Genomic DNA, 11625 nt, shown 5'->3' with positions numbered 1-11625 from the left:
TCAACCTTGGAAGAAAGACACACACACACTTTATATGACCTGACATTTGAGTGCTTGATAGGAATTATAAAAAGGTATAAAATATTAAATCCAACATTCCCTCTTTTGAACTCCCATATTCATGGGAGTTCACCCTCTTTATGGATTTATTTATCAATATGGATGTGACGCAAACTTACTGCACCCCCCAGGGGTCCTGGACCAGACCCCTGATCCAACACCTGTGAAAAGTACCACACACATAAACCTTTATAAAAATACAAAAAAGCAGCAACACCCCTCATAGAGAAAGATAAATAAGTGAAACTATTTTAAACCACCTTTAAAATACCTCGTGTTATTTTAGAATGATTAAATGCCTAATTGAATGGAGTAAAATATTTGAATATTTAAGTTAATAGTCAAGTTAAGTTTATAGTCAAGTTAAATGTATAGTTAAGTTTCCAATTGAATCCACGACCCTTCTCTGGTTGTTTTTCAGAATGACTGAAAGGTAAGACTAAACACTCATTAAACAGGAAAAGCCAACACCCTTAATTGAAACATTTCTATCGAGCAGGTCTTCGGTTCTTGAGCTTGCGGTGGGAGCCCTTGTTCGTCCACAAGGGTCCTTTGGTGCTCGGCGGGATTCGGCCCGCGGAGTTATCTTCATGTAAAGTCCTCAGAACCGTATCAGTTTGATTAAACATTCTAAATGACGTGTGTGTATTGGGACAAAACTAAAATCAGTTTGACGCGTCTTCTGTTCTTCACGGTCAGGGCTGGTAATCTTCCGTCCTTACCCGATCCACCCGACCGACTTCAGGCAGAGCGGAGACTTCTTCTCCGATGTTTGCTACTGCCTTTTTCCAACCAGAACAAAGGGGCAAAGAATGAGCTCCCACGAAGGTCCTGTCACCTCCTCCAGGTGTAGTGGGGAGCTGTCTTCAGATCATCCTCCATGTGGTCCAGCGATCGATTCCTCTCCTCTGCAGGGGTGCCCTGGTGGGGTCGTACAGGTGCCACTCTCCTTCTGGGGACCGATGACATATGATGTTCTGTCCACCACCTGGTGGGGTCTTGTCCTGTCCCTCTTTTCAGCAGGACTCAGTCTGATGTGAGTTTGTCTCCTCGGTCAGAGTTCCTCCCTCCTGATGAGAAAAGCTGGACACGAAAGCTCGCGAATTGTTAAACACCCTGCATGGCCTTTTGATTATTTTATCTGTGGGATCCATGACCTGGGCCTGGAAAAACTGACTGTGGTTACTTCTGTAGTGAATAAAACCTATTTCTGAATTATTGGACACCCTGATGGTTATTATTGCTACTGATAGGTGTATTATTAAACTGTAATGTTATCCTAAAACAGAATTAGTAAAACTAAAATAGAATGCTATTCTTACATGCATCTGTTCACTTGAAGCTGAATTGTGTTACATACTGGACTTCTCCAGGTATACCTGTGTGCTCTCATCCCATCTGTCACCCTTACAAGCCTTCGTCGTCAACCGGTCTACCTACAATTAAAATTAAACATACACAATACAACAATAACAATAATAATCATCCACGCCGGCCCCTCTTCCTGGAGCCTGTGGAAGAAACTTCATTAAATCGCTTGCGCCAACAGCATCAATCAAAATACAATATAAACTTAAAAGTTTAACCAACTGACATACAACACTGTGAGAGAAAAAAGTATATAACCTTCCATCCAGGTACCTGTCTGTGCTAGAGAAGGGAAGAAATAGCAAGGAAGAAACAGAGAGAAAGGGGAAAAAATAAAAGAGAAAGAGAACGAGGAAAAAATGGTTAAAATCCTTTGTTCATGAAACCTTTTCTTATTCGCCCCATTAAACTATAAGTCAAGTCCAGTCCAGTCAAGTCAGTTGTGTTTAAAATTATCAAACCACCCCATTTCCCTTTAACCTTTGCTCAAATCCACCTCAGGCTAGGGGCGTCCCCCTTTTTGGAATCTGTACACATTACAACAAAGAGAAAAAGATACTTCTGTTAAACCGATATACATATATACAAGTGTAACGTCGTTATGTAGGTTTCTGATTTATTCATTTCCCAATGTCAATGTAATTACCCTACCTGATATGATCTTTTAATCGCCTCAGAAGAAGTTATTTTTGTATAATTTGTAATGATCTATGAACTGCTTCCTGCTCAGAGCTGCCTACACACCTCCCCCCTTTTTGAAACGGCATTGTTTCAAATCTGAAGCATTACCATCTGCAATCCACTAACACTCAGATTGAGTATTAGTTACAGAACTAAAAATATGATGTAGTTTTAAACTTCCCACTACTGTTATTCAACCCAGGTTTTGCAAACAATTACCAAACTACAACCCAAGCTCTCCTATAAATTAGCAAAAGTTAATCATTAAATAAATTACTTCTCTTGTATCAAACCAGACCCACCAAAATTAGCCCCTTCAAGGCAAAGACAATCATCCAGTGTTATTTTAGAAAACATTAGTGAACTGCATCCAAATCAGGTCTCAGGTTTCTCCTGAATGAGACTTCCTGACCTGTATAAACGGAAAGTTAAAATCAATATTTTGTTCAGGGGTGTGGAGCATTTGAGGTAATAAAACAATTTCCATCTCAGAGCAGTTGGAGCAGGTCGAATCGTCTAGCACTCCCACCTCTGTACGTCTGTGTCCTGTTGTGCACCTGTTTTAAAATGAGTCTATGTGAATGATTATTATCAAAGCCAGCTGCAGTTTTTGATCACGACCCCAAAGTGCTTAGATGACCATCACAGACCAAAATGTGGGGTTGACACCTCCGTCCGGCTGCAGTTGATGTTAGTGACCTTGGGCAGAGTGACCACCAGTTCTTCGTTCAGCCTTTACGTCCCCAGATTCGTCTCCCGTCTATTTGGAGACCAGCTCAGCTTTGTGCAGCAGTTCATATCTCAGCATACAGCAAGTCTTGACTGGATGTTCTTGCTGTGTACAAACTCCATCACCCCCCCTGGACAGGTAGTTCAGTTTGCTCTTGGACTGTTAGATCTTTGAAAAGTCACGTTACTTGGCTGAAAAGTTCTTTGTTGTTTTGTCAGTTGGGCTCGACTGACACTTATTTGAACCGTCCCATTGCGTCCCATTGGTCAGTTTCACAGACCCAACGTCAGCGCCCACCTGAACACATCTGTATCCAATCCGGCCCCCGGCACTCGAGAGTCCTGATCAAAACTCAGATGGATGCTGTATGCAGTTAAATGCTACCTTCTATGTTTTGTGGGCCTAATTAGACTCATCTTCCCACTCCAAAGTTCTGTCATCTCCAGCTGCAGAGAAGAAAAAAATAATCAAATTATTAAAACCAGATTCAACATTCATCTGTCATCCACATTGATCGTTAGTTAGCAAGTTTTATTCTGGGACCACAGCGTTTACCCCAACGGAGTCATTCTGGTGTTCTGGATTGTACAATAGACGTTTTAACCGCTCAATTACACAAGAGTGAAAGCTTTAATTAAACACTGCACAAGCCAAATCTTTACGCCTACTGCATAAAATATTCCCCTCCAAACAATGTCCTCCATCTTGTAGAGTATGTGTGTTGACACATCACCTGACAGTGAAGTCCACTCCCAGGGCCACATTATCGTCCAGACCTTGTAAATTTAGGCAGCATGTTAATATGTAATCACTTATTGTTATATAACCAATCTGCAAATCATCTCTTGTCATAACTATGCTTTCCCACTGTATCACAAACAAGATACTTTTAATACAAATCAATTAAGACTATGTATACCCTTCAAGACATCACAAAGTCCATTATCACTGCACAAAAACGTGTACATGCCCTTTGTTCACAAAGTACAACTTCTTAAACTCACCATGTACACCTCTCTGTTGTCCTTTTTCACTCCCAAGACCTGTGTGAAGTCTCAAACAATAAAGTTAAATTCATGGACCCACTAGAATTGTCGTCCCCTAAATAACCTAGTCCCTGCAGCTCTCAGAAGGAAACAGCTCCTAAATGCTAAACATTTCCAATACGTGATCAACTCATGTGGACTGATTACTTAAACTGAAGTTTTTCAATTCGAGTACAATTAAGATTGATTTATTTAACCCAAGTATTTACAATTTGAGTTTAGTTATGGCTGTATAATTTAATCTAATTTTTTTCAATTTGAGTTTAGTTTCCTAACGTATTTAACTTTTTCAATTTGAGTCCGGCAAGGTATTGTTTGACCAGAATAAAATTCTATATTTTACAAGTGTCAAGGATTTTGTCCATTACTCATTTTATTCTGTTGTTTCGCAGTTGAGTTTAAAACCTGAGTTTATTGTCAATTCCAAGAAGAAAGTTAATCTAATTTGTTCAGGACCACCAAGGCCACCCCTACAATATTTCTCTTCCACTCGTTCGCTTTGACATCTCAACCCTCTACTGTCTAAGCTGACTCCAAAATGATTCAACCTTCTCCAGCAGACTCACTCCGACTCCATCTCCTGGTTAAATACAGCTCGTACACGTGATGTCCCCTCTTTCCTTGAGATTCAAACCATTCTCTGTTTCAGAGTTCACTGCCTCCTTCCTATCATACAGAAAATTGTTTCGTTTAACCTTGTGTCTGCTCCCATCTCCGTTTCTGTCTGGCCTCCGACGGCTATCAGCAAATATTTGAAAGATCTTCAGCTATCCCTGTTCCCATATCAGATACCATTTAGCTGTGACACGCCAATCGGCTATATTTTTAAATTAATCCAACTTGTACAGCCTAAATCATTAAAAATCAAGCTCTACCCCCTTAATTTTGGTACATAAAGCTCATTACCTCCTTTTCATTTTGATACTCCCTATAAGTCATGCAATTTGCCTCTGATATGATCCTATAGATTTTCCACAGGCTTCACCTGTACCACATTCATGAGTACCCCACCTGATAACAACATTCACACACCCAGGCATTCAAATATGTTATTGTCATTCACTCCTGGCTGCAGCCGTAATGAAACAAACACAAGTCTGGTACGGAACAACCCAGCAGCCAGACCCGTCCTTGCCTCACAGCAGCGCCCCCTTCCGGTCAGGATACGGAAGCACCGATCACACAAGACACCTCTGACGCAGAAACGAAGACAAAACAAAACACGCGTAAGCCTTCACCTCGTGTGTGGAACAAAGAAACGCTCCCTTCCCCCACACGAGTGCTTTACCACACACACACACGGCTTCAAGCAGACTTTCTCCGACACACAGAAAACTTGAACAGCACGGCACAAACAGTGTTTAAAACCCTACCGCGCGGTCCCAGACCGTCCGGAATTTAGACTTAACGGCCCCCGGCCTGTCCCTTTGAAAGTTTAACAATTGAGATTACTTTAGTACCAGTCTACAGTATCTGTGGAAATCTCGCACCACAGCACCTCCCAATGGCAGACCATATGGGAGGAAGTCACCTCGTCAGGTTAACTTTTCGGTCAGCCACGACCCGCTGAATTCAAAGGGACTTATATCTCTATACTTTCAACTTACGGCAGACTCTTAGTCATCCTCCGCCACGATTCTAACTCGTGTTCTATATAAAAGCCGTGCACATAACAGAATACACACTCTCTCACAGGCACGCGGCCTCGAACGCACCCCCCAAGTCCGAATACCAGTAACCCACTTCGTCAGAATTCCCACGAATCACTGGGAGTTAGCTTAAATAAAACCATCTTTATTTTCCGGAGATGGCCGCATGCACACCAACAGAGGAATTTGAATTTAGTTTCAATTTGGTTTACGGCCGAATAGCCAGAAACTCCGGACCTTAAGGTCCAAACAGTTAACCAGCTTACCTGAAATTAATGGGCCCAGTTCCTCTCTCTGTGTGTGCACCGCAAGCCACCTCGATCCAATTCAGTCTAGGCCGCGTCACCTCGCCATCACGTCGGGGTCACCATATTGTCGTGGATAGAATACCACGTCGTGTTCAAAATGGCTGAGGCGTCGCCCTTCGTATAAAAGATTTATTTGACACAACATGGGTTACAGATATTCAGAGACAAACAATTACATTAATAAGATATATGCATATAAATGGAGCATTAAGAACGAACTGCCATATGCGCCTCCCGGAAAATGCTCAGTGCGCGTGCGTCATTCGCGGCCTTTTATCCCCATTTGAGAAGGCTAGCTTCCTGATTGGTTCAGCTTCTGTCGCTATGGTTACGACTTAGCCCGCCCCCTCAAGGACGTTACGTCTATATTTCAGATAAGTTTTGGTCCACTGAAATCAGCTTTTGTTTAAAGTTTAACTTGCTATTATACTTTAGGGATATAAAATGATTCGTGTCTAAATTGTTTATGCGTAATAATTAATAACTATTAATTATTACCTACCTCCTGGGTGTTACTTCAATATCTGTTGGAGGTCTGATTCTGTTTTTAAGGCAGATTCATCTTAGTTTCTGTGTCTGCGTTTAAAACTGTTAACACTGTTTGTTTAACGTGATTATACCTTAGTGATAACACTGATTTGAAATAGTTGTTTATTTCTAGGAATAATTATATTATCTAACTTATGTTCGTGGTTTTATTTGGATCATGGTTATACTCTTAATTTGATTTTACTTAGTCAAACTATACTGTCTAAATTAAAGAGCTGTTCTAGCTTTATTTATGTTAATCAGTCTGCTCTCTGGCCTGATTTGATTGCTTGTAATTTATCAAATGTGAACTTGTAAAATTATCTTTAGCTACTATGAGATTATATTTAAAGGTCAACTAGTTAGAATTAGCAAACACTTTCTATAAACATAGTTCAACCTTGGAAGAAAGACACACACACACTTTATATGACCTGACATTAGAGTGCTTGATAGGAATTATAAAAAGGTATAAAATATTAAATCCAACAATTTTGAGAGAGATGTGTGAGGGAATTTGTCTGTTTTAACCAGAACCGCACGCTCCTTTGGACCAGCTTATTCCAACGGTACACTTTCGGTTGAAGATCGACTTTTTACCTTTTCTGAAGATATATCAGTTCCGGCGTGAAGTCCCACTTCGAGCCACCTTTTCAGCGTCTCCGTAAGAGCAGCTAAAAACCTCGGGAGTCGTGTAGAGGTCATCCAAAACAGACTTTCATAATTCCCAGAATCTCCTCTCGTTCAGCTTAGTGGCAGCTGTATTGAGCATGCTGCATTCCAGCATTCTGCATTCTGGAACTCCAAACTCTCTGGAACTCCAAACTCTCTGGAACTCCAAACTCTCTGGTTGAACTAGGAAGTGCCAACATTTAAAGGGCTCTACTTCCGGTTCATTTTGGAGTTTCTGATTGGTCAATGGACCAAAACAGAGGTGTGTTTTGTGATGTAAGGTGTTATGAAAAGTCAAGGAAAAGATTAAGATTGTTTAAGAACAGACAAAAAGATATTATGAAGAAACCAGACTTAGTGGAGCCAATTCTCCAGTATCTTGCTGTAAAAGTTAAACATGACATTTCTTTTCAGTAACCTTTCAGTTGACCGAAACTTGAACTTCGACACACTTACAACTTCGCTCATTGAAGACAGAAAATCAGACAATGCATATTAACCTGATTTCTTCTTTGAATGAGGATTAAAAATCATTATTACTGTTTCACAGTTGATTTAAATGATTAGTTCACTTCAACATTTAAAAATGGTTTGAACTAAAACACAATTTGATTATCAAACATTTGTAAAATAGTAATGATAATAGAGAATAGTCTTCTTTCACTTAATTAATTCAAGAAAGAAAGTCTCAGGATGGGTCAACCTGTATTTCTGGATGCAAATCAATGAAATGACAAGTTCTGTCCCAATGGTCCTTAGGTCAAGGTTTTGACCTTCAGGCCTAGTTCACTACATTTTCCACCAAAACATTAAGGTTTACTTACATTCTCTGTTCAGTTCCAGTACAGCAAAACACTCATCTTGTCCCTGCTGGTTTTTGTCCCATGGCACAGAGCAAAAACTGAATTGGAAACACCCTCTGTCCATCCATCCATGGATGTTGTTAGCATGATAACTTGAAAAATAAATATGGTTCAAATGTGGATTTGAATGATGAATGTTTGTCGATTGACAAACATTTATCATTCAAATCCCTCAGTGATGGTGGACATTGTCTTACTGCTTGTTCTGTTCAGTGCTGGGTTGACATTAATGTTCAAGTTGTTACTGTTTAAAAGTCAGATATCGTATTTCATAAATACAAAGAGGAAACACTTTACCTGTCAGCTGAAGCTAACTGAAAATGGAAAACAGTATTGCAATCAGCCAGTGACTCTGTAGAGTTCTTCGACTTTAGCATTGAATGGGATGTCACACTACTTCCCAAAGACGTAGCCCTAATAGTCAAATTTGCCACTGGCATGATGAGCAATTCTGCTGGCAAACAGAGATGCACACACAGACACAAGCAAAAGTGTTATCGCCCACTTTTCAGCTTTTAGGAGCGGGTGATGAAAAACAGTAAAAATAATTAGTCATGATCTTGAGGTTGTACAGCTGCGTAGCTGTTCAAAGCTGTAACAAGACTGTGGCTGTTAGCTGAGCAAAACAGGTGTCTGTTTCTCGCCTTTAGGTATTACAATTCTTAAAATTCTGCTATTGAAAAGTTCAGGAGTGACAGCTAAGAGTGTTTTTTATTAATACAGAGATATTTGTAACTTACTTTTAAATCCATTGACCGCCACTTGACTCGAATGGTAAAAGCCTCTCCGGCACTGACACTTGTACTTGTCCAGGACAAAGCCGTGACCTCCGATGGGAGTGCACTGGAACAACAGGCAGAGATGGACAACATCACAGAAAAGTCAGCATTGCTTCTCCAGCAAACATCACAGGCACAAGGAGCAGAGCAAAGTTTAGTTTAGACCAGGAGCTGAAGAGTTCATGAAGCAAAAGGTATCATATTGTCATTGTACAGTCTGGAATATAGAACTTAATGGGATAGGCTGGCTATTTGAAGTCATTAATAGAGCTTTAGAGCGTGACATCACTTGTCCACTGCGCGGCGGCTGATGGGATAGGAAGGGGACAGATCCATCATTTTTACAGTCCTCCATATTAACTGTCGAACACAAGCTTTCTCGCTGAATTTAAAAAAGCAAAATCAAAGTAGGTTAAAACAGTTTAGCGATGGTCCAAAATTGCTGCGTTATTGGATGTATTGTCCGGTCACATGACTGTAATTGTAAAAAGGTAGAAAACTGACTTTTTTAAAATAGATTCTCCACCAGGAAACAACGCGAGGAGCTCATGTGTCGGACGTAACAAAAAGGAGATGTGAGATGTCCTGATAACTTTCTCCAGCGTCCCAAGATATCTGCTAGTTTGTTCCAGACATTCTGGTGAGTGTCTAAATTCAGTTTGTTGGTGTTGTGCCATGATTTTGTCGAGGTGTTCTGATGTTTAGTTCATGTTCATAGAAGTGGGCCAACCTGGTTTAGGTCAGGTTTATATTTTGCATGTAACTTAGTCAGAGTTTAGGCAGAGTGGACATCTGTTATTCCAAAAAAGTTCAATCTGGTCCTCTGGACATTCAAAAAAAACAAAAAACAAAACAAAGCAAAAAAAAAAAATAGAAACATTTCGTCTCTCATCCAAGAGACTTCCTCAGTCTGAGGTGCTGTTTTCAGCTCAGTCTCTTAAATAGCACCTTCTCAGAGTGGATCAACCAGTTTGCTGCTGACAACCAAAACCAGCTGATCACATGCTCAAGAAGGACCATCAGCCTAACAATGGGTCATTAGCACCCGATGGCTGTTTACTATTCACAGAGGGCTGAGTGATACTAGCAATCACAGCATTGTAAGAGGGGGACAGTTGAACCTGGAGGCTCCACCCCAGTTTAACGATGGACGATTTCTTTTCACAAAGATGGCCTCCTTTACTCCTCTCTCAAAACATCGTTCCTCTCTGTTCAGGATGTGAACATCTTCATCCTTGAAAGAGTGACCGCTGGCCTGGAGATGAGTGTAGACCACAGAATCCTGGCCTGATGATGTTGATCTTCTGTGCTGGGCCATCCTTTTGGCCAGTGGCTGTTTAGTTTCCCCGATGTAAGACTGATCACAGCCCTCCTGACACTGAACAGCATACACAATATTACTCTGTTTGTGCCGGGGGACTGGATCTTTGGGATGAACCAGTCTTTGCCATAATGTATTTTGGGGTTTAAAAGCCACTGGGACGTTATGTTTAGAACATAAACGTCCCAGTTTCTCTGATACTCCCTCAACATCTTGAATGACCACTGGTCTGGGTTCCTCCTTTTCACCTGATGGCTGACTGGAGTCCTGTTTCATGTTGTACATGAGGTGGAATGAAACTGTGTACACAGAGTCCCAGTTACATCCAACAAAAGTATAAATGAATGATGTGCTGAGGTTCAATTCCCATCATTCACTAAATGGAGATGTGAACTTGATGCTAAGGATGTTGAACACACACGAGTACACCTTAGAGTTCATGTAAAGAGTGATTGGTAGTATGAGATACAAATACACAATGTTACACAGAAATATACCAGTTAACTATACTGGTGCTTACATGTAAATATACCAGTTAACTATACTGGTGCTTACATGTGAGGATGAAGAGGTGATTCTTCTTCAGATTGTGTGTGTGCTGTAGTTTAGTGAACATCTGTTCTAGTGTGTTTGTAAAACTAATGCTAATGAAACCTGCACATGCTGCTACTGATATATGTCAAATGTAGATTGGAGAAAAAATTATATTTGCTACACTCATTGATTTGAAATACAAAGTATATTTACAGTTGAATAATAACATAAGTGTTTGTTTTTCTCATTTAATAAAAACTCATGTGATAAACATTCATGAAACACTTGATTCATCACTTCAGGGAACATGTAAACATGATGAAATTGATCACATTTGTAATAAATATTTGAAGTTTTAACATATTTCAGGTAATAAATAAACATGTAATGAAACAGATCCTATTTTGAAGTAAACATTTTATGTAATTAAACATTTCTAGTAACAAACATGATGAACATTGTGTGAGGTAATACATTTCATAGAAAATTGCTACACAAAATGTTCAAATATAAGTTAACAGCATGATTTACATATTTATGTCTCCCTTGAAGCTGCAGTACAAACATGCTCTGAGAAATATGTTTAAGAAGCTTCGTACTTTCTGGAGACGAGCTTCACACAATTCCTGTACTGGAGACACACGGACGACAGCCATGTCTTTCTGGCTCCACACAAGCTCACATTGGTTTGATGATGTACCTGTGCATAGTATGGATGATGTTTCTTCAGGTGAAGCTCACTCCCTGCCTCCACGGCCTGCTGGATGCTGCATGTCCTATATTTGTAAGGAAACTTTCTCCAGGCAGCAGCAAACACACATTGAGTCCATCAGGAGATGCTCCAAGTTCAGGGAAGTTGGTGTTTATGATGAAACCACATTTAACTTTTAGATTTTTGTACTGCTAGCTAGGGGTTGACCAACTACATAATTTTTAAACTCGACATTAACATAATAAAACTTGAGTAGAACTCGAGTACTTGATGACATCATAGGATCTAAAGATACAAAAATAAATAAATAAATAAAACCGCAAAAAAGGTCATTATTTACAAAAAAAAAAAAAAGACCAACAAAACATTGGGAG

The 11625-nt window shown here is 40.1% G+C and overlaps 1 protein-coding gene across 1 annotated transcript in view; it reads right to left on the bottom strand.

Moving 5' to 3' along the window:
* The window catches only part of gpr158b (G protein-coupled receptor 158b), a 496707-nt gene that overhangs the window by 337215 nt on the left and 147867 nt on the right, over window positions 1-11625 (bottom strand). The window contains exon 3 of the mRNA XM_037682052.1: window positions 8646-8748. Coding sequence (XP_037537980.1) covers window positions 8646-8748 — 103 coding nt within the window. The remainder of the gene's footprint in view (window positions 1-8645; window positions 8749-11625) is intronic.

This window comes from Nematolebias whitei, chromosome 9 (genome assembly GCF_014905685.2).
Source record: "Nematolebias whitei isolate Nwh7 chromosome 9, NemWhi1, whole genome shotgun sequence".
NCBI lineage: Eukaryota > Metazoa > Chordata > Actinopteri > Cyprinodontiformes > Rivulidae > Nematolebias > Nematolebias whitei.
Note: the sequence above shows the minus strand (reverse complement) of the source record. Positions and strands in the feature narration are given on the sequence as shown.